The following is a 16,961-nucleotide window of genomic DNA, read 5'->3' as shown; positions in this document are numbered from 1 at the left end:
TAGAGAAACAGTAGTCTTTTCAGTGATGATGTTGGAAGAATTGGGTATCCACAAGAAGGTACAGTCAGATATCCCTAGATAAAAGAATGAAACTAGATCTCTCTGCCTTGTACCATCTACTACAAATATTAATTCCAAATGGATCAAAGACCTAAATGTAGGAGCTAAAACCATAAAGCTGTTAGTATGAAGGAATCATAGATATAAATATTCATAACCTTGGAGAGATACCAAAAGCACAAGTAACAAGGGAAAAAATAGATAAATTGGACTTCATCAAAATTGAAAATTTTGTGCATCAAAGGACAATATCAAGAGAGTTGGGACAGAGAAAACCCACTAAGTGGAAGAAAATATTTGTAAATCATATATCCAGTAAGGGTCTAGTATCTATAATATATAAAGAATTTTTACAACACAGTAATAACCCAATTTTGCTGGGAAAAATTAGTGCTAAATATGTATTTGTTGAATGGATAAGCCAAATGATAGAAATTAAAATAATTCCAACGTTCATCTTTAAGAATAAAGAAGCACTAAAAACAGTTGCAGAAATATAACAGGATGAGATTATAGATATTCCAAGGTATTATCAAAAAATGATATTCAAAAGACAAAAATGATAGATCAAAAGGACAAGGTAAACAGTCCCCAACAGACCTTTATTCCGGAAGATCTAACTGTATGGTAAAGAGAGCGTCCCCAGATAATGGGGTAACAGCAATGGCCAATTCAACAAGTTAGGATTAGCAAATTAGCTGTATTTCTAGAAAAATGCTGCCTCTGATTCTCATCTTAATCTACTAGAATTTCAATAAATCATAAAACTAAATGCAAAAAAAGAGTGAAAAGATGAATTACAGATTGATATTTAATTTATTTCAGGTTGGGAAATGGAAGAAATAATAAAATGTCAGTTGATTGGATTACATAAATATTTTAAACTCCTGCCTGGCAAAAAAATAAATAAAATTAAAAGGCAAACAATAAATTGGGAAATAGCTGTAGTATATTTTTAGACTGGTGCTGTTCAATAGAAATATAGCTCAAAGCATAAATGTGAGTCACATATATAATTTTAAATTTTCACTAGCCATATTAAAAAGAAACAGGTGAAAATTAAATTTAATGATATATTTTACTTAACCCAACATATTCCAAATACTGCCATTCCAACATGTAATAAGAGTACTAATTAATAAAATATTTTATATTCTTGATTTGGATAAGTCTTCAAGACCTTGTGCGCATTTGGCCCTTACGACACATGTAAATCCAGACAGGTGTTCAATGGCCAGGCAGGCACAGCTTCCCGGGTCAGTGAATTAACACCAGCCCGCTCCATGTGGATTTAATGGCTAGCATCTAAGAAAGTGCAGTTACAGAACAGGGGGAAAAATGGCTAAAGATGTGAACAGACAACCCAAAGAAGAAGAACCATTGACCAAAGAGCACATTTTTAAAAGTGTTCAATGAAACTAATAATAATAAACTAATAAACTAGTAAAGCAGGGCGAAAACATTTAGTGCAATTTTTCACAAATTTGAATAAGAATTCTTTAAAAAATAAAATTATAATTGTCAATAATAGTAAGTATTCAGTGGGGTGAGACACTCTCGTATGCTGGACAGAGTGTAAATTGATACAGCTCATCTGAAATATGCAGCAATGTGTATCAAGAGCTTCTTAAAAGCTAGGTTATTTTACTTTTTGAAATCTAAAGAGAAAAACTCAAAGGTGTGAACAGAGATTTACCTGCAAGAATATTCGTTAGAGTGTGGCTTATAATAAATGATTTAAGTAAATGGTATATGCTGTCAAAGATCATGTTGTTTACAAAGATAGACTGTTAGAGAATGCTCAGAAAACCATATTATATGAGAAAAGCATAACATAAATGATATAATCCTAATGTTATAAAATATTTTATGTATGTATAGAAAAAATACTAGAGAGTAAAATCCACCCAAGAGCTAACAGTGTTTATATATAACTAGTGCTGTTTAGATGGTATTAATTTCTATTTGGTTATAGTTTTATACTTTGACCATGTATCACAGTTTTAATGGAGGAATCAATCTGCACTAAAAAGTAGATGAGCCTTTGTCACAATATATAACTCTTCTGATCTATGATAGGCAAGGTGGTGTGGGAGGCACTTTGGGACCTGCAAGGAAATTTAAGTCAAGAGTTTTTAATATAGTGATGTGCAAAGGGAAAACAATTAAATTGTACAACAACCAAAGAGTAATCACAATAGCACGTTATAATTAGTTTCCAAAAGTTTCAATGACAGCGACTGAAAGTTATTCTACTTCAATATTAATAATACTATATAACCAGCTATAAATATGAGCAGTCAAACTCAGCAGTTGTTATGTACTCACGCAGTGTACCTCCTGAATTACTTTTGTGGTTGCAGCCCCTATTTGTGTATCTTACTGTGGGTTAAGGTTAAGGTGAATGCAATGGTAAGCAGGATTTTTTAAAATATTTTTAGCACTTCTTTTATATTGGACTAACACCTAAAGTACATAAAGATATTAATGTGCAACTAGGCTTTGAGAATTAAGTAGATATTTTGTCTTTTTGTAAATGTGATCACACCAGTTAAATGGGAAGTTCATATTTACAAAAAATTTTGTCATCTTCTTGTGGTTCCCTGTAGTCTGGTACCATTCTTTTATCTAAATAGTATGCCAAAAAGCCTGCAAAAGTAGAGCAATTAGGTCTTATAAAAATAGATGGAAACTTCCCTTGGAAAGAGAAACATTTTTGCTGTTAGTCATTTCTACCGCATTTCAGTCGGGACAATCTTGATTACAGAGAAAACAGATTCAAAAAGCTTTCCCTTGTGATATCTCTAGGAAATAGTTATGTGCTTAACTTTTGTTTAGAGAAAAGGCTTTTTTAGACCAGAAAAACTAAATCTTGAATTAAGAGTAAGAGCAGATCAAGATTTAAATATTAACATTAAGATGGTGTCATTTTAGATATTTTCTATCTACAAAACCGTGCAATTTTGTGATGCAATTAGCGATGTTTCCCTATTGAGACTGTAGTAAAATTGCTCATTTAAGTAATGATGCTATTAGGCAACCATCTGTAATAATTTTGTTTTTATAGTCTATCTGAAATTATGTTCTTGAATACCAAAATGTCAAATAGTAAAACATTACATTTTAAAAAAATAATCCTGGAATGAAAATTACTTCTGCTGATTAATCAGTGCTAGATAATTGAGATATAAGGACAGAATTTCTTCTAACAGGTACCTGGAAGACCATGGTCCTAGAATTCATATTTACTCTGGATATAAGGAGATAAACAAGCATGTAATTCCCAAACTCAATAATCTGGTTTCTTCTTGATCTTCAGAATAATTGACCATCTGCTTATTGTTTGAAATATCTTTCTGTAGTTAAGCTGGGAGTAGGGAAAGCAGTGGGGGAGGAAGCAATAGTATCCATATTTAAAACTTTCTCTGTAAGCTTTTATACCAAACTTTTCAAAACTAAACATTTTTGGAGCACAAGCACCCAATGGCCATCAAATGTCCTTTATTTGCAATATTATTACAGCTGAAAAGGCTTCAAAGGAGTGGTTTAGGGAACAGGTGTTTATGCTTAGTTAACATTTAGGCCTGATTTGAGTTCATTCAGCATTGTTGGCCTGTATTTAAGGGAATCAACCATGATGTATTATCACATTTCTTCAGTCTTTTCTTACAGATCTAAGATTGCACAATGAACTCTGACGAATAAGGAAGGGTGCACATAAGTTTAAAATAGTCATACTGCAGGTAACAAATTAGTGCACAGCCCAGGTTTCAAGCCTGCTGAATCTCATATATGGGAGGAGAACAACCACCAGATGGCTGCAGATACCCTGGGGCTACAAGAGCCTGGGTCTGCAGTGTTCAGGAGGGTGCAGAAGAAATTTTTTGTGTGTGTGCAAGAAAGAGAACCATTGTATATTTTGTATTGAGGTAAAATTCACATAACAAAATTCACCATTCATAGTATTGTCTTATAATTCTTTTTATTTACATAAAGTCAGTAGAAATATCTCGACTTTCATTCCCGACTCTAATGAGTCTTTTTTTCTTGCTCAGTCTAACTAAAGGTTTGTTAATTTTGTTTATCTTCTGGAAGAACCAACTTAGATTTTCTTTTTATTGTCTCTGCTGTATTTCTACTCTATATTTCAATTATTTTCACTCTAATATTATCTTCTCCCTTCAGCTTGTTCTGGATTAAATTTGCTGTTCAATTTTTAGTTCCCTAAAGTAAAAGATAAGGTTATTGACTTAATGTATTTCTTTCTTCATATAAGCATTTGAAGTTACTGCATTTGCTGCAATCCTTAAATTCGGATATGTTTTTATTTTTTCATTTATCTCAGCTTATCTTCTATTTTCTCTTTGGTTCTTCCGTAACGCATTCATTAAGAGTATTTTGTTCAATGTTTACTTATTTGCGAATTTTCTAGTGTTCCTTCTGTTATTGATTTCTAATTCAGTTCACTGTGGTCAGAGAAGATACTTTGTATGATTTAATTTTCTGAAATGTACTGAGACTGGTTTTGCAGTCTAATATATGGTCTGTCCTGGGGAATGTTCCATGTGCACTTGACAAGAATGTGTACTCTGCTGCTGTTGAGATGAATACCCCATATTTGTCTGTAAGGTCTAGTTGGCTTATCATGCTGTTCAAGTCCTTTGTTTCCTTATTGTTGGTATGTGTAGATAATTCAATCCATTATTGAGAGCAGGACCTTGAAGTCTCCAACTTAGATTATTATTGAACTATCTTTTTCTCTCATCAATTATGTTACTGTTTGTTTCATATATTATGGGGATCTGATGTTTAGTACAGATATGTTCATAATTGTTCATCTTGTTGAGGGATTAACCCTTTTATAAGTATATGTCATTTTTTGTCTCCAACAAATTTTATCTTATATCTAATCTGATATTAATATAGCTACCATAGTTCTACTTTGGTTATTATTTATATGGAATATCATTTGCTACCTTTTAATTTATAACCTACTTATTTCATTAGATCTAAGGTAACTAACTCTCTTATAGAAAACATAGTTGGATTGTCTTTTAAAAAATTTCTTCTACCATTTCTACCTTTTAGTTTACATTTAAGGTAATTACTCATAAGGAAGGACTTGTTCCTTTTTGTGATTTGTTTTTATATATTTTATATCCATTTTGTTTCTCAGTTCCACCATTACTGCCTGCTTGGTAAATCAATAGTTTTTAGTGTATATTTTGATTCCCTCCTTGTTTCTTTTACTACATATGTTTTGGTTATTTTCTTAGTTGTTGCCCTGGAGATTACAGTTAATACCCTAAATTTATAACAGTTTAGTTCAAATTAATACCAACTTTGTTTCAGACGTATACAAAAACTTTGCTCCTATGAATCTTTATGCTCTTTTACGTTTTTATTGTTGCAAATTATATCTTTAAGCATTGTGAACTCATAAACAGATTTGTACTTATTGTTTTATGCATCTGTATTTTAAATCATTTAGGAAAAAGAGTATTAATACCGACTTTTATATTTATCAATGTAGTTACTTTTACCAGTGTCTCTCATTTCTTTACATGCATTTCAGTTATGGTCTATAGTCCTTTTATTTTAACCTAAAGAATTCCCATTATTTCATATAGGGCAATTCTGCTAGTGACAAATTCTCTCCATTTCTGCTCATCTTGGAATATTTTAGTTTCTTTTTCAATTTTGGTGAGTTTTTTCAGATATAGAATTCTTGGTTGGCAGGGTTCCCTCCCCTCCCCTCCTTCTCAAATACATCATTCAACTTCCTCCAGCCCCTATGGTCTCTGATAAGAAATTAGCTTTTAATCTTACTGAGGATCCCTTGTATGTGATGGGTTGCTTTTCTCTTAATGCTTTCAATATTTTAAATTTTAATAGTTTGATTATACTGTATCTTAGTGTGAGTCTCCTTAAGTTTATCCTACTTTATCCTTGAGCTTCTTGGATGTTTAGATTCATGTCTGCCATCACATTTGGAAAGTTTTAGCTATTATTTCTTCAAATATTGTTTCTTTTTTTCTTTCTTCTGTCTTTCGGGGACTCCCATTATGCATATATTGGTATGTTTGATGGTATGCAACAGGTCTCTTAGGCTCTGTTCATTTTTCTTTCTGCTTTTCAGACTGGATAATCTCAATTGGCCTTATCTTGAAGTTCACTGATTTGTTCTTCTGCCTGGCCAAGCCCCTCCAGTTGTTGAACCACTTTAGTGAATTTTTCTGAAATGACAAATTTTATTTTGCTTTATCAGACTTTCTATTTGATCTTTTTTAATTATTTCTCTATGTGTATTGATATTCTATATTTCATGAGACATCATTATCTTGGTTGACTTTAGTTTTTTGTCCATAGTGTCTTTTACCTCTTTGAGCATAAGACAGTTCATTTAAAGACTTTGTCCCTGATGTCCTTAGCACTGTAGGATGACTCTGGTTAACAATAATATATTACACAGTTTTAAGTAGCTAGGAGGAGAATACTGAATGTTGCTAACACAAAGACATTATACATGTTTGAGGTGATGGATATGCTAATCACCCTGATCTGATCACTACATATTATATGCATCATAACATCATTCTGTATCCCATAAATGTGTCAATTTAAAAAAATTTAAAATTATATGTACATAACTTCTGTGATATGGACAAAAGATTAAAGTATCAGAATTTGCAAAAAAAATTTTAATAAACTTTATCTCATAAGGTTAATGCCTGGATGTCTTCAGGTATCGTTTCTATTAGTGTCTTTTTTTTTTTTCATGCTTATGGACTGTATAATCTTGTTTCTTTGCATGCCTCATTTTTTATTAGAAGCTGAACATTTTGAATATTATATTCTGGTAAATCTAAAAATCAGATTCTCCATCCTTTTCAGGCTTGTTTGTTAAGTGACTTTTATAGTCTATATTCTTTGTTTTGTGTGGCCATTAAAGTCTCTTTTCTGTTAGGTTAGTAGTCAGCTGGTAATTCAACAGAGATTTTCATAAAACTTGGACCAAAAAATACTTTTTAAAATCTGAATTATTTGCAGATGAACTGCATATTTGTGTGTTGGGTATGTCTTCAACACACATAAGCCTGTATTTCCTGCATGTGCAGAGCCTGAGGTCAGCAGGAGATGAGAGCTTTGGGCCCTTCTCATGCCTTTTGTGAGAATGTTCCAGGCTTCTAGATTCCTAGAAATATATTGGTACTTTTCAGTGCTCTTATTCCCCAGATCATCTCATTCCCATTCCTTCTTCACAATCTTTTTGTTTAGTCTATTGTTTGTCTTAACCATTATTCATTGTCCTGGGTAGCACTGACTAATCCATTTGCCTTTAAATGTTTTAGATAAATGACCCCCGCTAACTTTGTCAGCCCTAGGAAAATTAGCAGTTGGGTAAAACAAAAGCAAGCCCTTTGAGCCACTCTTTCAGGGATCCACCAGCCAGGTCAAAATAAACAGCAGTTCTTTGAAAATAAGGTCCATTGTGCTCCTCTAGTACTTGGTACCTGTCCTGAGCACGCAGATGTCTTGAAAGCCGTCATTGAGCTGAGGAGCATGTGAGATAGAATCAAAGTAAGTTAAAATGCTGCATAGCTCTTTTACTCAGATTCAGCTGTGTTTTTGTTTTTTCTTAAGTATCCCCTCACATTTCTATAAGCTCCTAAGTAGTTTCTAGAATTCCAAAAAAGTTGACTAACAGTTCTTGCTAGTTTGATTGTTTTTATGAACTGATAGACTTTTGAAGTTCCCTATGCCATCATTTTTGAGATTGTGTTTAAATTGCCTGTTCATTTATATTTACTGAGTTATAATGAACATGAAAACAGGTAAATAACTGCCATTTTCAGCATTGAACCTCTTTGATTTAGCAAAATACTGACACATAACAGGAGCTAATGTTTATTCTCACATCCTATATTGTTATCAAAATTCTTCCAAATTCCATTTTACCCTGCTTCTTCCAGTTTCTGGGATCCTGTATCAACCATAAAACTTTTCTTGCTGGTCATACTGTCAGAAGGACATGTTTAACTAACTGGTCAATTAAATCTTCTTGCCTTCATGTGCTAGATTATGTGGGGGCTTAGAAAATAAACATCTCCCAACTTCAGGAAGATTTACAAGGGCATAGGAGATATCAACTGAATAATAGTGATAATTGGAGAAAATTTTGTGGCCTGGAACTGTCAGACAAAAATGTAAATTGGATGAGGTTCCTGAGATGAATCTACAAGGATAAGTGGGATTTGAATCAGTTTAGATAGACAGAATGGCATTCAAAGGTATGAGCATCTAGATTAGAGAGAAAAGAGCATATAGGAGAGTAGAGGAAATGTGGCATGTTTGGAAAGGCAGATTCCTGTTGTGCTTTTAAAAGATATGGCCCTGAACCAGGTGCTAGATAGTTCTATTTTGGTAAAATACTGTAACTGAAAAAAGTACTCACATGAGAGTAAGAAAATAGGAGTTTTGAGGTGATTTTGCTACTGACTGTTTTGCTTTAGATAAATGACTCCCCCTCACTGGGCCTCAGAATTGTCTTTCATCACTGGCCATCAGAGAAATGCAAATCAAAACCACAATGAGATACCATCTCACACCAGTTAGAATGGCAATCATTAAAAAGTCAGGAAACAACAGGTGCTGGAGAGGATGTGGAGAAATGGGAACACTTTTACACTGTTGGTGGGATTGTAAACTAGTTCAACCATTATGGAAAACAGTATGGCGATTCCTCAAGGATCTAGAACTAGATGTACCATATGACCCAGCCATCCCATTACTGGGTATATACCCAAAGGATTATAAATCATGCTGCTATAAAGACACATGCACACGTATGTTCATTGCGGCACTATTCACAATAGCAAAGACTTGGAATCAACCCAAATGTCCATCAGTGACAGACTGGATTAAGAAAATGTGGCACATATACACCATGGAATACTATGCAGCCATAAAAAAGGATGAGTTTGTGTCCTTTGTAGGGACGTGGATGCAGCTGGAAACCATCATTCTTAGCAAACTATCACAAGAACAGAAAACCAAACACCACATGTTCTCACTCATAGGTGGGAACTGAAAAATGAGATCACTTGGACTCGGGAAGGGGGACATCACACACTGGGGCCTATCATGGGGAGGGGGGAGGGGGGAGGGGGGAGGGATTGCATTGGGAGTTATACCTGATGTAAATGACGAGTTGATGGGTGCTGACGAATTGATGGGTGCAGCACACCAACATGGCACAAGTATACATATGTAACAAACCTGCACATTATGCACATGTACCCTAGAACTTAAAGTATAATAATAATAATAAATAAATAAATAAAAAGAGTTGTCTCTTATACATTAGTGGGATCAGAATAGATAATACGGAGAGGTCCTTTCAGCTCTAACTGTAACGCTTAAGGTTCTTGCCTAGCCACACCAAAGAACTGGGGTGGCGGCTGACCATGCGAGTGATAAGAGACATGGACCGAGGGTGAGAAAAAGCCATAGGCTTTATAGAGCCAAGTGAAAGTACAAAGCTTCCACAGTGTGGAAGGGGTCTTGAATGGGTAGCCAGAGTCAGATTATACAATTGTCTTTGAAATTCTTTAATGTTGGAAATATGTGTGGCGGGAAGATGTTACTAGAGCGAGAAACAAAGCCAGTAAATTATTTTGTGACATGTCTTAGATTTTGAGGAAAACCGGAATTGCAACTTAGGTTTTATCTACTTTATGACCTTGCAGCAGCATGGCAAAGGAGACAGGATCTTACAGGACTTTATAAAGTATGTTTACAAGTAATTGGAATTGGGAGCATAGATAAGGTCTGCTGGTCACAGAAAAATGGGCAGTTAACATTCCTTTTAGTTTTGGGGGAGGGCAAAGGGAGAGAGGACACAGGGAAGCTTACAGCAAAATTTTCACTGTTTATAGCTTTCTTGGGGAAGAAAACACATGCACAAATTCTGATGTTAGTGATATTTTAAGCATATATCTTCAATATTATTCATCCAGGACCAAAGTTAAGTCCTGATACAGGAAGTGAGTGAGTTTCACAGCTTTCTGAGCCCCTACTCAACCCAGGAAGCCCAGATGGCCCCACCTCTCATAACCATCTAAGATATGACTTGTAACAGTCTTGCAGCCCTTCTTTCCTTCCTTCCTTTTTTAATTATTCTTCCTTATTCCATCTACCTTCAATTAAAGAAAAAAGGTGAGAAACAAGGAAAAACACTATGAGATATGAGAACTCATGCAGCTCACAAAAACTGACAAAAAAATATGTCAATATATTTAGAACCCAGTTGTGAATTTTCTTTCTTGTAATAGCAATTACTTAATATACTCATAATAATCTTGTAGAACTTCATGTCTGATAAGCATCTAAAACCTATTTCTGTGCCGGTGACACCAGTCTTTTTAAGTATTTAACTAAAATTCATCCACTGACCAAGAAGTAACTTTAATTTACTTTTACTTCTGAAAATGAAATTTTGAGAAATTGATGAAAAGCTTAATGAACGTGGGGATTTGTCACCATTAAAAGCAGAATGACAGGCAGAAGCCTCTAGCACTTTTTGAATTGTTAGCTCTCGGGACACTTGTCAATAATTGATTGGCTTTAAACTTACAAGAAGTGTCACCTCATACCTTTTATCACAAGGATTTCTTCTCTGGAATTTCTATGAACACAGTAAGATTAATAGAAATTAGACTCTAATGAAGAAACTCAGGACATTAGGATTATTCCAGTTAAGGTAATCGGACAGAAGACTGGATGGCTTGAGGATATATATTTTTTCATTCCTTTTTTATAAATAGAAGAGATGCTGCAAAATCACATACAAATGCAAATGTTCTGAAAATGGAGAACTATTATTAGAAGCCTTGCATTCTGTCATCGGCATAATAAAGACTGAAAACTCTACCTGACAGGCTAGAGCGGTCAGCCTATTGGAAAGGCACCTACACCAATCTTAGATCTGATAGGAAGAATTGCTTAGAGCAGCGGCTCTCAAACTTTACCCTTCATCAAAATTACCTGAAAAGTTTGTTAAAATAGATTGTTGGACCATCCCTCCAGAGTTTCAGAGTCAGTGGGTCTGGGTGGGATCCAAGAGTTCTCATTTGTACCAAGTTTTTAGGTAAAATTGATGCTACTTGTTTGGTAAGTGCTGGTGTCAATGGCAAGTAACATCTAAACTGAGACATGAAGGAGATATAGGATTTAGCAGAACACTGTGTTTGTATAGGTAGGAGGAGGGATGGTGAGGAAAGCTGAGGGCAAAGGCTCAGATAGAGGATAACTGTATGTCATCCAGAGGGACCTGCAGAACTATAGGATGTAGAGAGTGTGGAGAGATGTGGCTGCAGAGGTGAGGAGGAACCAGTTTTTAGAAGTGTTTTACCATACTAAATTTTGGTGGAGAGCCAGTGACTATAAGCAGGGAAACAACATGATCAGATGTACAATAGCAAAAGACCATGTTATCCATCATAGAACGTGGATTGAAGGTGGGCCAGACCAGTAAGGAGACTAGTTAGGAAGCTACTATAGGAATGAATTGGTGGCTAGCAGCTGTATAGTGGCAGTGAGGATGGAGAAAAATAGAAGAATTTGAAAGATACTTAAGAGGTAGACATTAAATTCTTCATGATTCATTTGATTGCTGGAACGTGGATAAGGGAGAAAAATCCAAGTTTATTCCTAAGCTTCTGCTTCGTACAGTTAGACAGGGCTGTAACACAACAGCAAAGGTAGGTTGGAGAACAGCAAAGTGGGCTGGAGAAGGAAGGAGTGGAGAGAGGGGGGTGATTTTGTGTCAGGCCCTGCTGATGTCCGGTGGGCCCCTGAGTATACAGGGATTGAGCCAAGAGAGTGATCTGAACTGGAGGTATAGAGGTAGGACTTGCTGGCATATAGATGATAACTGAGATAGGGGAGCCAATGGAGTTGCTTGGGTGCAATATGGAGTAATAATATAATGTGGCCACATTTAGGAGATCCTTGGAAACACTGCCATTTAAGGGGAAGACTGAGGTAGAGAAGTCTGCAATAGAGATTGAAAAGCAGCTAGCCAAGAAGTGGGAAGAAAGTAGGAAGAGAGAACTAGGAAGAAAACCAAGAGACTGTGACATCATGGAAGCTGAGGGTTCCAGCCACATCAAAAGCTAGGGAGAGACCATGTAAAATAAGAAGTGAACAACATCAGTTCGCTCTTGGAGGAAGGTAATGGGTAACCCAAGTACAAGTTATTATGGTGAGCTATATAGCTTGAACCAGAAATGTCTAGAAAATGAGAACGCATAGGCAGATGAATATGATGACAATTTCTGGGTTACCCATTTTATCATTTCACAATGATTTCCATGAATTTGTCTGCTATTAATAATGAAAATTGAATGTGCCCTTTAAATATGCCTTTTCATATTAAATTTTGGATGTTTCTTGCAGTCTTCCCATATAATGTTGGGCTTTCCTTCAGAAATAGTGAAACCTTCTGAACTCATGGTCTCCTGAAGATTTAGCTGTGAAAAAATAGTGGAAAAGTCATCCATATAGGAAGTCCAATGATTTGAAATTTTTTCTACAGTTGTATTTCATACAAATGCATGTCTGCGTATTCTTTTTTATAGTCTGACCTGTAGGCTTCTTTTCAGACAATCCTAGAAAAATGCATCTTATTCCATTTTACAAAAACCAATATCCTGAAATGCTTAGATTGAAGTGTAGAGTTGTGTTTATTATGTTTTCTATTATTTGAAAGCCAACAAAATCAATAATGGAAGACTCATGAGGGATTTTGCTTTGGTTCTGCTCTCTTGAAATGAGATTATAGGGATTTTACAATCTTGAATTCTCAAGCTATACAATAAATACCCAAAGGGCCAGCTAGAAAACATAAACATTTCTGATAATTTAGAAATGAGATTTAAGTAAAAGTTACTATAACTGGAATCATAGATTTCCTTTGCAAAAGACAAAACTTAACTGATTAAGAAGTATTTTAAAGGAGACAGTTACTTAACAAATCCAGTATTAGCTCTCTATGAGATTTAAAGTTTCAATGGGAATTGTGAAACAAGTATAAAAAATATATTTATCACATTTTGACCATGGAAAGAATATATAGTTCATAACTATTTTTTTCTCTGAAGCACTCTCAAGCTGATGAAAACTCCTTGCCTTAACTTGAAAACTCCCTAGGAGTTGCTGGGTATTGAGAACCAAACTTTGCTTCCTGTCAACCTGTTCCCCCTACTGTCCCTAAAGACAGCTTGCATTTCCCTGCTTTTGATTCCCGTCAATTAGAATATCCCCTTATATATTTTCCACTTTCCTTCATTTCTACCTATTGATATCCCCCAAAGCCCAGATCAAATACTGCCTGTTCTATTGGGTTAGATTTGCTAGCCACATACAATATATAATGTTAGCTATTGCGCATGGTAGCTATTTGCAAACTTACTTCTAGTTAAATTGTAAGTTTCTAGAGACAAAAATTGTTATCTTATACCTTCCACATTGCCTAGCATGATGCCTAACATATGGTTGTCACTGTGTAAATGTTTATTATATTTAAAATGTTTACATTAAGAGTAAAGCTAGAATTTGGAACCATTTTCTCTTTTTCCGCCCTTGCCAAACTATGGAAGAAAAGTGGGTCAGGTTCTCTCCGGAGAATGTAGTCATTCAAAATTTAGAATTCATCCAGGTTCAACCAGAAACAAATATGTGTACATTATGATTACAAATTTCTCCTACAGAAAATAACATTGGAACTGGCAAATACTAATTTTCCAAGAAATTTCTATTTCTAAGGTAGACTTCTTGAATCTTTTAATCTGCTAATTACAATAGAAACCTTCTTATCCAATATAACTGGACTTAGTATTATATTTGGTCAATTTGTTGAAGTTTTTTAAAGTAGAAAAGCATTAAAAAATTATATAGATACTGTAATTTAAAACACAATCACTCACCAGTCTTTTTGAAATAAGGCTTCTTTTTGACTATGGGTTTGATATTTAGAGTTCATTGTTCTCTCTATAGCATAAATCACCAAAATGTATTATCTACTGCATTGTGTTAAATTTTTTTGAAGTAATCTGAGTGTAGAAATTTTTTAGCTTTTTGTTTATTGACCACTCTCTATTTTAAAATTTCTTCACTTCCACTAAGTTAACATTTTATTTTAATGTTTTATTTTTATCTTTCCAAAACATTCAGGAGAGATTTCATAGAAAAAGTTTCCTTGCCTGGGCATGGTGGCTCTCGCCTGTAATAATCCCCAGCACTTTGGGAGGCCAAGGCGGGCAGATCACCTGAGGTCAGGAGTTCAAGACCAGCCTGGCCAACATGGTGAAACCCCGTCTCTGCTAAAAAATACAAAAATCAGCCAGGCATGGTGGCACATGCCTGTACTCCCACCTACTTGGGAGGCTGAGGCAGTAGAATCACTTGAACCCAGGAGGTGGAGGTTGCAGTGAGCCGAGATCACGCCACTGCACTCCAGCCTGGGTGACAAAACGAGACTCCATCTTAAAAAAAATAGTCTCCTTTTGTTTCGTAATCATGTATAATTATTTTATTTAATATTTAATTATAACAGTGGGCATAATTTGGGAACAAATACACCTGATTCATAACAAATAGTAATTAAACTGGTTGGAACAGAAGTGCTTAGGCACAGTGCCAGTGTTAGCATTCGCCAGTGTTAGCATTCACTATGACATGGATAGCACTTAATACATTGCATATACAGAATGGAGAGTAACTGTTAATCTGGGGAACTGATGAGATGGAGCATGGTTAAGAGATCTTCTGTTTTACTCGTATTTGTTACTGTATTTCTGACAGTGTTCCACAGAAAAATTGAGAAGTATTTTGTTAATAATTAAATAACTTTTCCCTCTGTCCTGAAGGACAGTGGGGTTAATTTAATGGATGTGTTGTGTTAATTCAAGGAGAATTGCCAAAGGTCTCTATATGGAGGAACAATATAGCATAGTACATCAAGGCTATTTCAGGTGTATTGGCTTCATTTCTGGATTTAGAATAATCTTTATAAAAAATTCATTTGACTTAAAATTATTCAAAGAATGAAGTGAAGGAGAGAATAGAACATTGAGAAAACGTGTTTTTTTTTATGCTTTATGGAAATTGGTTACAGATACTCTCACAGTATCATAAACCACTCATGGTGGTCTATGTCAAATCATAATTTTGTGACATCAAATATCAGAATAGGGTAGGGAGTTAAAATCAGCTGAGAATATTCTAGAAATGAAATTGAAGAATGGGTAGAGAATTCCTATAGTAAGGGTGCACTTTGTCTTCACACATTATTTAGAGATAGAACAGTGCTTAGATATCATCTAATCTAGTAGTTCTCAACTCTGGCTCTTCATCTGAGATATATACAGAAAAAACTCTTAGTTTTTAAAAATCACATTTCCTATAGGCCATCCCAATTTTCTTCCTTAATGCAATGACCTTATTTAGTCTACCTAGTGTTTAAATATTTCTCTCATTTTTATTATTCGTATTATTTTTGGTAATATGATAAAATGACCATGAAAGTAGGTAATATGAAATGATTTTCAGAAAATACCTTTAATAACATTCTACTATAAAAACAACTGGTTGAAGGAAGTTTTTTGAGTTAGTATAATATTGTAAAATACAACCACTTATTTTCAGGACTATTTTTTGATCCCCCAGAAACCTTGTTTGAGCAATGTTTGCCTACGGATCTTTCTCAAGTCCTGAGAATTTTCCTTGAAATATTAAGACACGCTCAAAGACCTCCCATTATGTATGAACCTATTGACCTAATGGACTCTAATGAAAGATATTTGTTTTACTATTGGAAGATAAACTAAGATAAAATTAAATAAAAATAAGAGCAATACTGTTTCTGGATTTTGTCATGTTAAAACTCTGCATAAGCCAGGCACAGTGGCATGTGCCTGAAGTCTCAGCTACTTGGAAGGCTGAGGCAAGAGAAATGCTTGAGCCAGGAGTTCAAGGATGCAGTACACTATGATTGTGCCTGTGAATAGCCACTGCACTCCAGCATGGGCAACATAGCAAGACCCCGTCTCTAAAACAAAAACAAATACAAAACAAAGCAAACTCTGATTAGCTAGATTTTGGTGGGTTTACATTTTACCTAGAAAAATAAGTTATTTTAGAGTTATACTTCCTGAATGTTAGGTTTGCTTTCACATTTGAACTTTTGCTTTTCTAGGGTTTTGAAGGTGTTTCTTTCACGAACGGCTCAACGAATTCCGTATATGACTGGTGGACGGGTAATGAGGATGCTGGCAGTAATACTCTTGGTAGTGTTTTGGTTTCTCATTGGCTGGACTTCATCTGTGTGCCAGAATTTGGAGAAACAGATTTCACTTATTGGCCAGGGGCAAACATCTGATCACCTCATCTTCAATATGTGCCTCATTGACCGCTGGGACTACATGACAGCAGTTGGTATGTGGTCACTTGTTTTGTGTGATGGTCTTACCATTTTTCAGTAGCATTAAAACTGGCTTCTTTAAAAGTCTTGCCAGACTCTTTTGTAAAGCCTAAACTAATCTCACCTAATGTAATTCTGGTAAAGTAACATGAAAATGGTAGTAATGGCATGTGAAATGCAAACTTTTTTCTGGATGTTTCTATTGTTTTTCAAAGGCATATAGCTTTGTTGAGAAAATGTAATCAAATAAATCAGAAAGGAGAAATGAAGTGAATAATGGCAACTTCTGTGTATAAAGAGCTTACTTTTTTCGATCTTATCAGTTGGTCCCCATTTGATTAATATTAACTATTCTCTTGATCTATTTCCTTACTTGGGAGAAAAAAGGAAGCACGCTGTTTAAGATAAAATGTTGGCC

The 16,961-nt window shown here is 34.9% G+C and overlaps 1 protein-coding gene across 1 annotated transcript in view; it reads left to right on the top strand.

Moving 5' to 3' along the window:
* Positions 1-16,627, top strand: part of GPR158 (G protein-coupled receptor 158) — a 395,462-nt gene extending 378,835 nt beyond the window's left edge. Inside the window, exon 7 of the mRNA XM_031652460.1 lies at positions 16,319-16,627. Within this exon, the coding sequence (XP_031508320.1) occupies positions 16,319-16,604 (286 nt within the window). The 3' untranslated portion in view covers positions 16,605-16,627. The remainder of the gene's footprint in view (positions 1-16,318) is intronic.
* Positions 16,628-16,961: the final 334 nt, after the last annotated feature.

The sequence above is a fragment of the Papio anubis genome, chromosome 11, assembly GCF_008728515.1.
Source record: "Papio anubis isolate 15944 chromosome 11, Panubis1.0, whole genome shotgun sequence".
NCBI lineage: Eukaryota > Metazoa > Chordata > Mammalia > Primates > Cercopithecidae > Papio > Papio anubis.
Note: the sequence above shows the minus strand (reverse complement) of the source record. Positions and strands in the feature narration are given on the sequence as shown.